The 15808-nt window shown below is 35.2% G+C and overlaps 1 protein-coding gene across 1 annotated transcript; it reads right to left on the bottom strand.

The window, feature by feature from the left end:
* Positions 1 to 944: 944 nt before the first annotated feature.
* Positions 945 to 9113, bottom strand: LOC101843376 (prolactin-like). Its single transcript, NM_001281652.1, has 5 exons — positions 9046 to 9113; positions 7206 to 7378; positions 5849 to 5956; positions 2736 to 2915; positions 945 to 1274 (listed from the first exon to the last, which is right to left on the bottom strand). The coding sequence occupies exons 1-5, from the start codon at positions 9071 to 9073 to the stop codon at positions 1083 to 1085; spliced, it is 681 nt and encodes a 226-aa protein (NP_001268581.1). The 5' UTR covers positions 9074 to 9113; the 3' UTR covers positions 945 to 1082.
* Positions 9114 to 15808: the final 6695 nt, after the last annotated feature.

The raw sequence follows: 15808 nt of genomic DNA, 5'->3' as shown, positions 1-15808 counted from the left end.
GATGGATACACACATACAAATTTTCAAACTGTTACATTTATTAGTTTTCCACATGTGTTTTTCTCACTAATAAGGAATGTAGAGGTTAGAAATGTCAGCTAGCAAGTGGTGGCACACTTTAATCCCAGCACTTGGGAGACAGAGGCAAGCAGATCTGGTCTATAGGAGCTAGTTGCATAACAGGCTCCAAAGCTACACAGAGAAACCCTGTCTCTAAAAACCAACCAAACAAACAAATAAGTATAAAAGAAAATAAATGTCGTGGAAATTTATACACAGTGATCATTTTCAAGAGAGTGAAAAATCGTTGCTTGATTCTATAGGAATAATAAAATAATAATAAGGAGGTCTCCTACAGTTTGGTTTGTTCTCAATCATGTGTCAGTTCTTTTACACTGAGAGCAAGTTTCTTAGCTAAGTTTGTATGGAAAACACTGTTCTACTTAATTTTCTGTAATCTGCTATCATTCAGCCCAAACCTCAGATTGTTCATCTTGTTATACTGAGTAAAATGACTAATGTAAGGGCTTGGAAGACCAGAGGAGACTTGCTAAGGTCAATTTTTAGAGCAATGTAGGGATAATGCATGGTTGTTTCCTAACTATTTGAGATTGCTTAGCTGATGGTGTACTGTCTAGAAGCAAGTCACTTCCATAGCATTTGATTTATCCAGTCCTATACTAGAAATTTGACTAATGGAAATGATCTAGTTTTCAATCTTTTGGCTAGACTAGATGAATGTGTTAACAGTGACTATTTTCTTCAATTCTAAAACTCTTAACCCATATTAACTTTCTGTGTTTTTAAGTTACTTTGCCATTTGACTTATTTATAAACCTTGAACCTGTTATTTGTGACAAAATTTGATAACATGATGTCAGTGAAATCTTTTCTATTAAATTAATGAACGAAACGTTAATAGATTGCCTTTCCAGACTTCATCATTTTTAAAAGTTAGTTTTTATTCTTTAAGAAGAGACCCATTGCACCCAAGCATTCACTGAAAGCTATAATACTAATAGAAGTTTTGAAGAAATGAACTGTTAAAGGCCATCTCAGAAGTACACGGATTGAATTCGGGCTTAGCAGTTGTTGTTGTGGACAACTCTACATCTCAGGAGCTTGAGATAATTGTCAACCTTGTGGGAATCCCTGCGCAGGCAGCGAACCTTGTTGTAAATAGCCAAGTCTCTGGATTCTTCATCAACTCCCTGCAGAGATGGAAATTGTGACCAAACCGAGTAGATCTCATTTCCTTTGGCTTCAGGATAGGCCTAATTAAAAAACAGACAATTCCAATCATATATGTGTTAGCATTTTTACATCCTTATTTCTTCCAATTGTTGATTTTATATTTTAGGGCAAGAACAATGTAAAATTTTAGTCAAAATCATGGGTATTGGGTATATTTAGGCAGGGTACATGTTTGTCAGTCATCTAAAAATTGAACAAGAGTACACAGATATGTTTTGTATGAGGCAAGTGATCTGAGTTGAAGTTTGTCTCATCTATGTGGACAAATGCTAATTAGATCCTAGGCTTTTTCCATGGTATGGTGGAAGAGGGAGTGTCTTCTCTCTTACCTAAAGTGCTTATCTGTATCAACAACTTTTTACTTTGTTGTTCTGATAGCGCATCACTTGTTGTCTTATGTTTTGAACTAAATTGCACATATTTGAAACCTTAACAAGGTGGAAGCTTTTGTTGCCTTATTATGAAATAATCACTAAGTCAGTATGTAGCCTCATAGAAACGAAGATAATACCTTGAAATCAGAGTGTGTATTGCATATATTGATGGTTTAATGGTTTTATTTGTATTTTAATTTTTGTGTATATGTTGATCACATGTGCATTCTTTTATGGAAATTACAAAAATATTGCATGTGTTAGCATATACCCAAAATAGTTCAAGATAAATATCAAGTAATTAGTATGTCTGTACTTCTACTTTTTTCATCAGATATATTTTATTTATGTGATTTTCAGAAGCTAATTAGCTATTAATCTCACTAGCACTGACAATTATCTTAACTGAAGAAATTCAAAATACTAAATCAGCTGTAGTAGGTCAAATGATTTATATAAATCAAATGTAATGACATAAGTTTGATATAGGAAACTGGGGTGAAAAACATGTAGAATAAATTACCTTTCCTTCTTTACATGACAAATTAAAGAACATCTTTTTTTTTTAAAAAAGCATGCCTTTTTGAGAGTTTCTGAAACTGTATTGATAACCCATCCTTATCATTCCAATTTCCTATGGATAAGAGCAAAAGTTGGCAGGAGGGTTTCTAATTTGATTTTGATTTTCTTGTTTCTCCCTTCGTACTTTAATTCTGTGGTGTATTTTTGGAAGGGGTATCTAACCACAATGTCATTCATATGCATGCAATTTCTTCAAGAAAGCATTATCTTGTCAGTTTTATAGTATGTTTTCCTTTTTTTGTGGAACGTTTACGCATAAGTGCCCAAGAAACAACAAGCCATTTATGGATTTGTAAAAAACATTGGGAAAGCAACACCTGTCAAACACCATAGTTGAATTCCAAGATTCAGAGACATTAGAATCTACTATAGTATGAATTTGGTACTTGCTTTAATAGACCTCTACAATGTATATTGCCTAGACTTTGTTCTTTAAAAGAAGAGTTTTTCAAAATTTGTTTCTCATTGTAAATATCAGTTTTTGAAAGAATAATAATAGCAATGAGGTTTCAGGGTACTGCTCACCTGGCCAAGTATCTTCTCAATTCCTTCTAGAAGGCGCTTGTTTTGTTCCCCAATCTCTTTCGCTCTTGATATGATAGCATCAGAGGCTTCATGAATACCATCTACTTCAGTTACGAGTTGAAATAGAGGGTCATTCCAGGAGTGCACCAAACTGAGTATCAGGTTCAGAAGGACTTCCGGCTAAGCAACCATGTTGAATAATGATTAAAGTAAGTGAAATATAGCTGAGTTAGTTACATATGAATGTTATTCAAAAAGGTGGAAGTAAAATATTCATTTTTATAACTATGTGTCTATAAATGTGTTTCTAGACCACACATGTTATAGAAAAGTAAAATTTAGCTAGTGGCATATACTTTGAAAAAGTCAAACAAAAAATTGTATTTAAATGACTACTTTTCCTTCTGTATTCATGCCTGTTTATCTCTCTCTCTCTCTCTTTGTGTGTGCGTGCGTGCGTGCGTGTGTGTGTGTGTGTGTGTGTGTGTGTGTGTGTGTGTGTGTGTGTAATTGTATGAACAGACTTTTGGAGCCTTGAAGACTACAAAACAATGTTAGGTGCTATTACTCAAATACAGTTCACCTTGTTGTATAAGCTAGCTTGGAAATTTCCCAGTACTTTAGGTTGACTGGCTAGAATGTCTTTACTTTTCTAGTGCTGAGATTACAAGCATGCAACTACTAGTTTTGTTTGTTTGGTTGGTTGGTTTTTGTGTTTGTATTTGGCAGTGGTGGTAACTGTGGTCAATATTTTGTTTTGTGTCTTTGCTGACCTAGAACATAAATCCACCTATGATGTTATCTTGCTTGTACAAATAAAACCTGTATGAAGATCATAGGTTTGAGCTTGCCATTAGCTAATCACAGAGATTTTGGAGGTCAGTACAGACAGACAAAAAGTGAGTTGCCTGGCCAGAAACTGGAAGTGAGGTGGCTGGACACAGAAAGGAAGTGAGATGGCTGGGTGGAGAGGGAATATAAGCAGAAAGAAAAAGGAACTTGCTCTCTTGTCCACTGAGAAGGTAAGGAAGTAAATGTAACTCTAGCTTGTTCCTTCTTCTCGCTGATCTCCCAGCATTTTGCTCTATATCTGACTCCAAGTTTTTATAATTTAGACCAATTAAGAACACTTTTAACATTCCTAAGTGCTCCACCAAGCCCAGCTACACTCATGTTTGATTTTTTAAGTAAGTTTAGAAGTTCAAATTCTGATTGGCATACTTACATAGAAAAAATAATGTACTTGTATCTCCTTAGCCTTTAAATTAATAGTTATTCTATTAAGATATAAATTCGCTGGGATTGATAGCCTTCTGAAATTCTACCATCTGTCATCATGGTCAGGTTTTTTCTTTCATTGTTTTGTATGTCCATAACAAACCAAATATTTGGTAACACTCTGTAGGTACCAGAAATCAGTTGGTTCCAGGAGAACCTCAGGGAGGATAGATACCACCCATATCAATGTTTAGTGGCCAAAATAATTTCTCACTAATGAATAAAACTGATTATTATGTGAATATATTATTTTTATCTTATTTTAAAATGCTTAAAGAAAGATACAATATAGAGCAAATTACTCCCTTTTTATCACTTCTAGAAGAATGACCCATTAGTTGGTGTGCACAAGTGAAGGATAAAGACACAGCACTGTATTTAAATAAAAACATGAGTGAAAACCACAATAGAGTTTTAAACACCCAGTGTTTGCTCACTTCCCAAATTTAAACTTATCCCTGATTTAAAATACTTACTGTACAGTTGTCTGTTGTGTACTCAAGTAGTAATGAAAATGATAGGTAAAGTGCAATCCAAGGAATGTTACAATAGAAAAATACAAAGGATATGAGGGAATGGAGAAGGGCAAATAAATGGTAATGACAATATTGGTGCCCGGAAGCATGATAGCACAGGAGTAAGAGTGAGAGCTTGAGTTTGATGAAACCACCACCCTTTCTCTACAATCACTGAAACTGATACAAATATAGTATTACCTGTTGGAGCCCAAATTCCTCACCACAGGTGAAATAACAAATACATTGCAACATAAAACTTTTTATAATGAAGAATTGAAACAATATAAGTACTGTACTTTGTGGAGAGACTAGCAATGGAGCATCTTTCACCAAAAATTTTATTTTAGTCCTCATCCTGTTGTTTTAGTTTCTCCTTGGATATCACTATAATATTAATGAGAATGGCAAGGATATAGAACTCAGATAAGACTAATAAATTTGAGAATATATTTTACTTTGGGTACATATATAATTATATATATATATATATATCTTAAAAATTTATATATAAATATACTATATGTATATAGATGTAGTGAGAGAGAGATTAATATTGATTGCTTGAGAAAAGTTAAGTGTGACTACTGTTAATCAAGTTGACCAAAACATTTTTGGAAACAAGTTCTCTCTTTGACATCTCTCTAACATAATCATCTTATGTATGTATTTTGATTTCAGTCATGTTGAGATTGGTGAAGTCATGGTTTATAAAATTGATAATTAGACCTGCTATAACATTAAGACATTATTATAATAAGAGACCTCAGTCATAACTGTAAGAAGCGCAAGAAAATATTTTTTTATTTTTTTGATGCTTCTTCATGAGGAGACTTTCAATTAAGGTACGGAAGAAGGCAAAGAAGTCTAGGGAGAATGCAAATGTTGTTAGAGAAGTAGAAGTTAGACCAGGAAAACCTGAATGTTAGGAAGTGAAAGTACTATGGTTGGTCTGTAATGGACACTGCCAATGGAGGAATTCCTGAAACATTGCATAAATGCAACTGAGTTTGCATTTCTTACATATGCATTAATGTCAATTTATTCATGATCATGAAATCCATTTCAAAGTTTCCTACAGAATAACATATACAATGTCATTTTCATGGGCAGCTCATGGCTCGGTCACAATATTATTAAGAATGTCATTTTACTCTTATCTCCTCTATAATGTGCTTTTGTTTTAGAATATCACTTTTCCTCTTTTTTGTTTTTCATGTATGATTACTATAACTTTATCAGTGTTCTAATAACCTAGAAAAGACCAAAACCTGTGTACTTCCTTAATTTTTTCAGGAATAAAATGGGATGAGAACTCACAGGGACCTGCTGGGCTTCTTCCTTGCCTTCAGGGGTAGCCAGGGAAGAAGTGGGGCAGTCACTGATGGCCTTGGCAATAAACTCGTGATCTTGAGCATACTGTTTATCCTGGAGATGATAGACAAATCCCGTTAACAAAGTTTGGGAATTAAAAAATATATAACTAAAATAATAACTCACCTGTTGTATATTTATGTTTGAAATTGGCATAACACTTGAAATTAAAGTAGTAACACTTTTCCTACTTATTTCCCAACTGTAGTCATATTTTTTCTGACCATGAATATCTAATCTAACAGACAATTCTCTATTGTCTTGTTTCCTTTTCCTTCTTATAAATTACTATTGAGAAAACAAGCATTAAAATACCTAAAATACAAAAATCTCTTTTAAATGTCATTTCTCATATCTTAGCCAAATGCCATAACATGTGTTATCTATATTACTTTATTTATCATTTCCCATGGCTTCAGATTGATTTCATTCTTTTAACTAGTTATTATAAAACACAGCTTTTCATTCAAGTCTTTATAAATCTATATACTTGAATAGCACAAAGTTCTTCATAAATACTGAATCTAATTATGTGGATTGTGAAAATGTAAAGTACAAAACACTGGGCATATAGCTTTGAAAATCTTTAAACAATGCACAATTAAAATAGAAAAGTTATTTAATATATAACTTATAATTAATATTTAATCATTCATATAACTTTATAATTTAGCTTATAATTATAAGCTAAAAATCAGTAAAAATTCTGAAAATTTAGAAGAATTTCTGGGTAGATTTCAAAAGTAAACTATGATTAGTCAATAACCGAAAGAAATGCTAGTGAGTACAAAGAACATTATGTATTCGTATTTATTGCCACTGATGAGCCACTTTCTGGATACCTACTGATGTACTCAAACTGTCACCAGCCATGAATTTGTAGACTGATTCAAAGAAATAACCTAAGTCCTCTGAAAGACCTTTATCAGCAAGGGAAGACTGCTTACTATTTCCACGATGTTCCCCTTCACTGGCAATCTGCAGAGCACTAATTGAAAAATTCCCCTGGAGCCTGGACCCACACGTGCAAGACTCAGAATTTAGAAGTCTTCTTCAACTACACTGAGCACGTTATATCTCAAGTTTAAGTTTCAAAACATGAATTACCAAAAAAAGTGAAAATCATTTCAATTTGCAGAGCTTTAAGATTTCATGAAATTGCCCCATTCTTGTTTCAGTTTTTATCAGCTAACATTTCTTTTTCCCATGAAGATGCAATGCTTGAAGTCTGCATCATGGTTTAAGTTGTACTATAGCAGAGAGACCCTTTTCAGCAGATGCCAGAACGGAGTGAAGTGCTTACCAATTCAATGAACATATCTGCAGACAGCATATAAATGTAGTGAGAAAGCATGATCACCCGGTCAAACAGCTCCTGGAGGGGCATCTGGCAATTCCCACCAGGGCAGATTGGCAGGGGGTGCGCATTTTGGCAGAACAGCAGGTTAGACATCACAAGCAGCAGGAGTGTCACTGCTAAGTAAACACAGGAACCAGTGTGAAATGACTTGCTCAACTCAAGGGAAACCTTACCCATCTTTAGCACTTTACCTGTATGATTGCATCTGTGGGGAAACAAGACTAGGCATCTTCCACATTGCAAGTTTACCCATATATTGACTTTTTCAGAGATATGTAGCTTGAGTAGGACAGATATTGTCATTTGTATTTGACTCAGAAGTGCTTATGCACTTTGCAAACATTATGAGCATAAATTAGTCTAAAATACTGTATTAAGCCAATCTTTTAAGACAATTTGATGTTGTGGTAGTTTCTTCTAGTCTTGAGTAGTCACATTCTCTAAGAAAATTACTATACAATATTGCTAAATAATCATTAGGTGAAAACTTAAAATGCAATTGGTATATATTTCTTATAAAATACTGCTAATGTTCCAAAAACATACTTCAAATATATTTATGTAATGCAAAATATATAAAATGTATACATGTTTGTATGTGTCACATGCATGTGTGTGTGTGTGCTCATACATGTGTATGTTAAATTTGATAATGTATCAATACGTATGAGAAAAATATTCTTTGCAGATAATGGAGCTGTAGAGGTAACTCGTGTAAATTCATAACTAGTTTTATATTCTCTAACTCTGAGTAAACATTTCTGAACATGTATCATCTGAGTGTCTTAAGTTTAAGATGAGATAAAATAGAAAAAGGGTTTGTTATACATGTTACAAAACAAATTTTGTGATGCTAATAACTCTTTTACTTTTTAATCACATCAAGAAATTAAAGATAATTGACTAGTGCTAGTCTCCTTCTTTTTCCCTTTCTATTGAAATGTCATTTAGCTTCAACCAAATTGTCAGAGAGTGTAAAACAGACATCTACTATAATGTTGATAACATTATTTTTAAACTGCCCAGCTTATACAGAGATTTGGCAATAAGAAAATATTTCTTTCTTCCTTCTAGTGTTTGATAGGTATACCCAATGTTCTACTAGTCTGTGTTCGGGCAAGTTATTGGTCTCATCAACACTAGCTTTATGAGTTGAATTGCTGCATGTTCTCAAGCTGACTTTGCAGTAGAGAATATTTCAGAGCATCCATTGATTCTACCCGTTAGCTACCTTTCTTACTTCCATTATGTTAGCACAAATGATCTCTAGTTAGTGTCATATCCCTGGAAGAAGTATATTGCTTCAATTAGAAAATCACTGGTACAATGGTCTGTTAGACTTAGGTATGAATAGTTCCTAGATCAATTTATGAATTGATATAGGAAATAAACTCCTCTTAAACTCCTCCATTTTTAACTTAAAACCAACTGCATCTCTGAGATACTGACCTCAGAGTGGGTGGTGACTCATAGCAGGAGTGCAAGGTGATGCTCCCATCTCCTTCTGTGGAATATCAACATCCCCACCACCCTTGCTCTAAATCTAGTTGTCTTTGTAATTTTGTTATTTGTTGCTACAAATAAAAGATCGAGTTAATTTGCACATCACTACAGCTGTCGTGGGTCCATGTTGGTTCTAATCGTGTCATGTCTAGAAAAAAGCAGGTATTCCCCACTCCCCTCTAAAGTTGAACCTGCATTAGGTAAAGTTTTACACTAGTGACCCCCTTAACCCCTCAAGAATACTGAGAGAGTCAATTATTCACAGAACTGCAGCACATACCTTTCCGGTCTGATCCCTGGCTGTTCATGGTGATGATGATTCCTGGGAACACACTTCACCAAAGAAGGCCTGAGAGAACCACAGCTTTCTCAACTTCAGATATTGGCTTTATAAACCTTTGACATCTTCATGAATATATATAATCAGGTACCCTCTTCCACTTCCCCGTCATCTATTTCCGTCATTAAGATTGCCCCCATAATTTTAAACATCAAGTGGTATTTTATTTCTTATTCATATTCAGGAAGACATATTGGCCAGAAATGAAGGATTTTGATTAATCACAGCAAAAGGAAATGAGAGAAATTCTGAGGTGAGACATTGAGTCTAGTTTGAGGTAGAGAAGCTATAAAACTTATGGAAGGTGATTCCTTTAAAAGTTGCCCTTATTTCTTCATAGAATACGCAACATGTATCGTGACTTTTGACACACAAAATACCTTCAAACAATGTTGACCACAAAGTTTCTCATCCAAGATTACTGGGTGAATTAATAGATTCCAAATGTTTGTGCTAAACACCAGCAAGTGCGGACTTAAGCTTGAAAGGGCAGAATTTTCTCTTCCCTCTAACACCTTGATCCCTTTGTTTACTACTTTTAAAAATTACATATAACTTTTGATTATAACACATAGTTTCATATTTTTTCACTTGATTTTAGTATGTGAAATTGTGTTGTCACCCTAAGGTATATAGCAAACAACAGTTGCTTGGAGAGAATAAATGCTAAAATAGCAGACACTCTTTTATAATGAGCTTAGATATAGGGAATATTTTTGCTTGACACAAATTCAATCAACCACAATTCTAGACACTATCTCCACTCACCTGTCATGACTCATGGTCTATCTGCCTCTCCTAACTGCTAACCATATTAGGGCAAGCTGACAATATTGCATTTGTCCATGCATAAGTTCCAGTCACCTTTTAGAGATTACCTAAGTAACATTATTAAAGTCAATAATAATGAACTTGCTGATGACTTTCTTTAATTTTGGGGTTCATGCATCTGAAGCAGTTTATGACCTTTAGTTTTGGATTTACTGAATATGGACTGAAAGATGCAGTATTATTTTCCCAAATTGTATCTTCTTTTGGTGCTTTCTTCTCTATCTTTTAAAGAGATTTTTAAAAGTGTTTTGTGACACTTGTCTTGTGTGTGTATGTGTGTGTGTGTGTGTGTGTGTGTGTGTGTGCGTGCGTGTGTGTGTATACAGGTGTGAGTATGACAACAAATACCACAGATTCCAGAAGAGGATATTACATGCCATAGAAATGGAGTGAGAGGTGTGACTAAGCCTCCAGAGGAGGTGCTGGGAACTGAAGTTGGGTCTTCTGAAAAGTCAGTAAATGTGCTGCTGAACTTTGAGCTATCTCTCCACCCTTTGTGCTTTCAGTTTCACATACATGTGCCTCAGTGAATATCCTAGTTTGGGCTCTTATGGGAACTTAGAAATCTTACTCAGGAGTACCATCCTGAGTTGCTTTCTTGGTAAATGCCTTAGTTTTCTTCCTACTAGCCTTGGTGTAATCAATGTCATGTTGCAAACCAGAATAATAAAGTGTTACACCTCATGGAGCTACCCATCTATCTCAATGTAGGTTTAAGGTCCTTCCTGAATGCATACTTAGTATCCATTTATCCTCCTGGATAAAAAGTCTAAATGGTACCAGAAGAAAAGATACACAATTCTGTGCAACATTCTCCTTCTTTTCAATAAATTGCAGCATAAGGAAATCTGCCATAAAATGGAAACTGACAACATGATCTTGAAACTGAAATATGTTGTAACTTTTTTGGATACTGGGAAAGAGAAAAAGTGAATGATGTTCATTGATTCACTGAACTGCAACACAGCACATTTCCCTGTTTAGAATTTCAATATTCCCAGACCCAAATTTTCTGTAAATGGAGATATCAAAGTTACTAAATGAATCACAGTCATATTTCATGAAAATTCATAACCATCACATTTTTGTAAGCACTTTATATGTTTCTATTTTCCACTTAATATTTGTGTATGCTACTTTGTAGATATTTCTCTTTGTCAAAGTGTGTCCTTAAATTAGAAGTAAAGAACAAGGGATATGTATGTGCTCTTTTTTAAATAAATTCTTTTTATTTAGAAGCACTCTTATTTACATATCAATCTGCCCATTCCCTTGCCTTCCCATCCTCCCATGCTCCCCACCGACCTACCTCCCACGCAGCCCGCCCACTCCCCAAGAATAGTGAGGTCCTTCACAGAGGACCATCAAAGTACTTCACATCATTTGGGAGAGGGCCTAGGCCCTCTTTCTTGTATCTGGGCTGCAATATTTTCCCTCCATAGGGAATGGGCTCTAGGGATAAACACTGGCTCCACTGTTAGATGTCCCATAGACTACCCTGCCCTCCTAGCCAGCAGCCACATTCAGAGGGCTTGGTTCAGTTCAATGCTGGTTCCCCAGATTTACCACTAGGGTCTTTATGTTCTTACTAGGTCAGGTCAACTATTTCTGTGGGTTTCTCCAGCACAGCTTGGCTCCTTTGTTCATTGCTTCACCCTCTCTGCAACTGGATTCCAGGAGTATGGCTCACTGTTTAGCTGTGGATGCATGTTTCTGCTTTGATCAGCTACTGGATGAAGTTTCAAGGAATAGAAACCATGGGGGAAGGGCATCACTCTACAACACTGCCTTGATACTTAGTTGGGGTCATCACTGTGGAGCCCCTAACTTTTCCCCTGTGTCAGACCTCTCCCCAAACCTATACTGGCTCACTCTATCAAGGCATCTCCTTTCTTGCTCTACTCTATCCCTCCCCCCTCTCAGTCCTCCTGTTGTCCCCCTACCCTGTCCTTTTCTCCCCCTTGCCCTTTCCCACCTCCCTCCTCTCTCCTCATGTACTCCCAATTTGCTCAGGGCTCTTATATAAATGGATCAAAGATGTCAACATAAATCTAACCACACTGAACCTCTTAGAAGAGAAAGTAGGAGGTACCCTTGAAGGAATTGGTAGAGAAGACAGCTTCCTGAACATAATACCAGTAGAAACGACATTGAGATCAACAATTAATAAAGGGAATCTCTTGAAACTGAGAAAATATGCAAGACAAATGACCTAATCAACAAGACAAAATGGCAGTCCACAGAATGGGAAAAGATCTTCACCAATACCACATCTGACAGAGGACTGATTTCCAAAACATACAATGAACTCAAGAAGCTAGTCACCAAAACATCAAACAATCCAATTAAAAAGTGGGGTGCAGAACCAAATAGAGAGTTCTTAATAGAGGAATCTAAAATGTCTGAAAGACACTTAAGAAAGTGCTTAACATCAGGGAAATGCAACTCAAAACAATTCTGAGATACCATCTTACACCAGCCAGAATGGCTAAAATCAAAAACACTGTGACGGTCTATGCTGGAGAGGAAGTGGAGAATGAGGAACACTCCTCCATTTTTGGTGGAAGTGCAAACTTGTATGGCCACTTTTGAAATCAGTATGGCAGTTTCTCAGGAAAATGGGAATCAGTCTACCTCAAGATCTAGAAATTCCACTCTTGGGCATATACCCAAAGAATGAACATTCATACAACAAGGACATATGATCAACTATGTTCATTGCAGCGTTGTTTGGCTTGTTTGTAATAACCAGAACCTGGAAACAATCTAGATGTCCCTCAGCTATTCTCAGAATAGAGAAAATGTGGGACATTAACACAACACAGTATTACTCACTGGAAAAAAAAAAGTGAATCTTGAAATTCACAGGCAAATGGATGGAATTGGAAGAAAACCCAATCACAGAAAGTCAAGCAGGATTTGTACTCAGTCAGATATTGATATTACATTTAGAGAAAAGGACTACCAGCCTACAATCTATACCACCAGAGAAAATAGGGTACGAAGAGGACCTAGAGAGAAGAATGCATGGTCCCCAAAAGACAGGGAGGTAGACGGATCGCCTGAGCAAATTGTATGTACTCTTATATTTCAAAGTTCATTTGCTTCCAGTTTAGATTTTGATGGCTCCTAGTAAGACTGGCCAGACAACGAATTTGTTTCAGACACATCAGATTTGTTGAGAACTTGCATTTTATTTGTGTTTCTTTTATTTACAGTTTCACTGTTAGTAATAATTTTGTTTTTCTTCTTCAATTTAATATATAACACATATCACCTGAAAAAGTCATATAGGATATAATGAAAGATCTGAAGGAGGAAAAGAAATGGTTGCTTAAAATTCTCCTAATAAACTTAATAAATGTATCTAATGGGTATTTTAACATAATTAGTAACTAATTCATTAGCAGTAAAATTTTCTAATTAAAAGTATCTTGTTTATGAATTTAAAATTGTTAAACAGCTGTCATTTCAAACTTGGTGTAAATGGTCTGACAAATAATCATTATTTTCAAAATAATAGGTCAGATGATATGAAAAAAGTCTTGGATAAAGGGCCAGGGCTAATCTCTTGAATAGAATTCTTTCCATGGTAGTCAAAATGTAATAGGTTAATTTCATACTTTTATTTATGTTAACTTCATAAATATCTGCACCTTTTTTCTTCCTAAGTGCATGCCCATTGCTAACCTTTGACTAAGAATGAATGATCTCAGCACCTAAATCCATATTCTGCTGTCAGTCTTGAGGACATTTGGTTCTGAAATAAACCACAGAAGAATTATTTCAAAATATCCCCTGTATTTTGGTTTTTCTCTCTGTTTGTTCTATGTTTTCTTTATCTTGTCACATCACTTGTCTGTTAGCTAATGCTGTAAGCTCCACATGGGCTTGTTCTAAAAAATCTATGTCTTTGTACACATTTTAATTCTTAGCAGAATAGTGTCATATCTAAGGACAATGTGCTCAGAGATTCAATAGTCACTTTTGGAACTTTATGGAATTTTATGTTGTTTTTTTCAGGTAAAAGTATAAAGTGTTTAGTTGTACATTAATAAGAAGGGAGAAAGCTGCTGATTTTGTTGGCTATAAATTCTTTAATATCAATATTGCATGTGTGTACATATCCATTTCTGATCCAATGAAAAGTAGGTGTGAAGAGAACCCACTTTCAGCATCAGTCAACTGTCTACTTGCCTATCAGTTTTCATTCTCTCTCATTTATCTATGTACTATATATGCATGCATCTATCTTTCTATAATGCATCATTTAAATAGGAATATATTTCAATCTAGTCTATTATCTATCTCCATTTATCTACCTAGGTAGTACCCATTTAATCCATTGTCTATCATCTTCAATATAATCTATCAACTGTCTAATCTATTTATCTTCCTATCCACAGATTTATCTAATCTATTTGTCTTCCAATTCTTAGATTGTTTGAATTCAATTGATTAATCAATTCACTGTTCAATCTACCCAGCCAAAGAACTAACCAGCCGTTCATTCATCTATCATTATTAGTATAATGAGAAATGGGACACTAATCCCTGCATAGACCCAGATATAAATTTTATAATTCAAAATTGTAATTACCACTAATGTCACCAGTTACAACAGAATGCTAAAGCAAAAATTTGAGTCCTGAGGGAACCAGAATGACAGGAAATAAATCGTTGCTCGAACACTGAGAGCTTGTAGGAGTCGTTGGTAGAGAACTGCTGTAGTGGGGGAAAATCTGGACACTTGGGAGTTCAAGACTGTATTGCACAGAGAACTTCTTCAATATTGTGACAACTCATGGAGCTTTATATGTGTCGATGCATTTCCTTTGCCTTCCCTCACTGCTAATTCATACTGAGAAGTAAGGCAAGATCTTGAAATGAAATGTCTTCCTATCTAGTCACATCCCTCTCCTACTGCTGTTCCCAGATCTATCATATATCCCATGCACATCAAACTTCGTGTGTTCATTTATTTTAAATTTTATTTACCCTATATCTCCTCCTGTATTTCTCCCGTTTCCTCATCAAAGTTCTTGAACTCTTTTCAAATTTTAATTGTTTATATTGTCCATTTAGTGTACTTTTACATACGTATTTAGGGTTGACCACTTGGGATTGGATAACATCAGGGAGCTACATTTCTGAAAAGAACTGATTATTCTCTTTATATCTCTCTCTCTCTCTCTCTCTCTCTCTCTCTCTCTCTCTCTCTCTCTCTCTCTCTCTCTCTCTCTCTCTCTCTTTCTCTCTCTCTCTCTCTCCAGTCATTAAATGCTTAGCTCTTCATTTAGAAGTGGTTCTTTGTGAGATGTTTCCCTGTCCATGAACGTGTAAACTGGTGTTGTCATTTTGAAGGTGTTTTTTAAGGAACCTTATTAATGTGTGCAGTGTCCCTGTCACAATAGACATACTGGTCCTTTGGTTCTTACAATCTTCCTGCTGGTTTTCCCATGAAACTTAGGGAAAAGTGTTGTATTGTAGATTCATCATTTGCCTTTTGACCATTTGACCAGTTGTGAATTACTTTTTATCTTTTTTCTTGCTGCAATGGCAACAAGAAGCTTTTTATTGAAAAGCAAGGGTCACACTCCTCCAAAGATATGAGGATAAATATTTCAAATACAGTAACTAGTTTAATGAGAAAAATAGCAGTAATGGCTTCTCCTCTATCGTGCATGGCCTTCCCAGTTTATCTCCTCCCGGAAACAAATTTTCCTAATGATATATAGAGTTTCATATTCAGATAGTAACTAAAAAGATTATTCTTTAGCTATACTCCTTATCCTTCAGGTATATCTTGGGAGAAAATGCAAATGTAGATATTAATCAATTCCTTGATATTGAGCTCTATAAGTAAAGTAAT

This window comes from Mesocricetus auratus, unplaced genomic scaffold (genome assembly GCF_017639785.1).
Source record: "Mesocricetus auratus isolate SY011 unplaced genomic scaffold, BCM_Maur_2.0 Super-Scaffold_100013, whole genome shotgun sequence".
Classification (NCBI taxonomy): Eukaryota; Metazoa; Chordata; class Mammalia; order Rodentia; family Cricetidae; genus Mesocricetus; species Mesocricetus auratus.
The sequence above is the reverse complement of the archived record's forward strand: the minus strand, read 5'-3'. Positions and strand labels throughout refer to the sequence as shown.

Coding starts and splice junctions, on each gene's coding strand:
- LOC101843376 (NM_001281652.1), bottom strand. CDS start 9,073: ATGAACAGCCAGGGATCAGACCGGAAAG. Junction 7,379..9,045: donor CCAGGGATCAGACCGGAAAG/GTATGTGCTGCA, acceptor GTGTTTACTTAG/CAGTGACACTCCTGCTGCTT. Junction 5,957..7,205: donor CAGATATGTTCATTGAATTG/GTAAGCACTTCA, acceptor TATCATCTCCAG/GATAAACAGTATGCTCAAGA.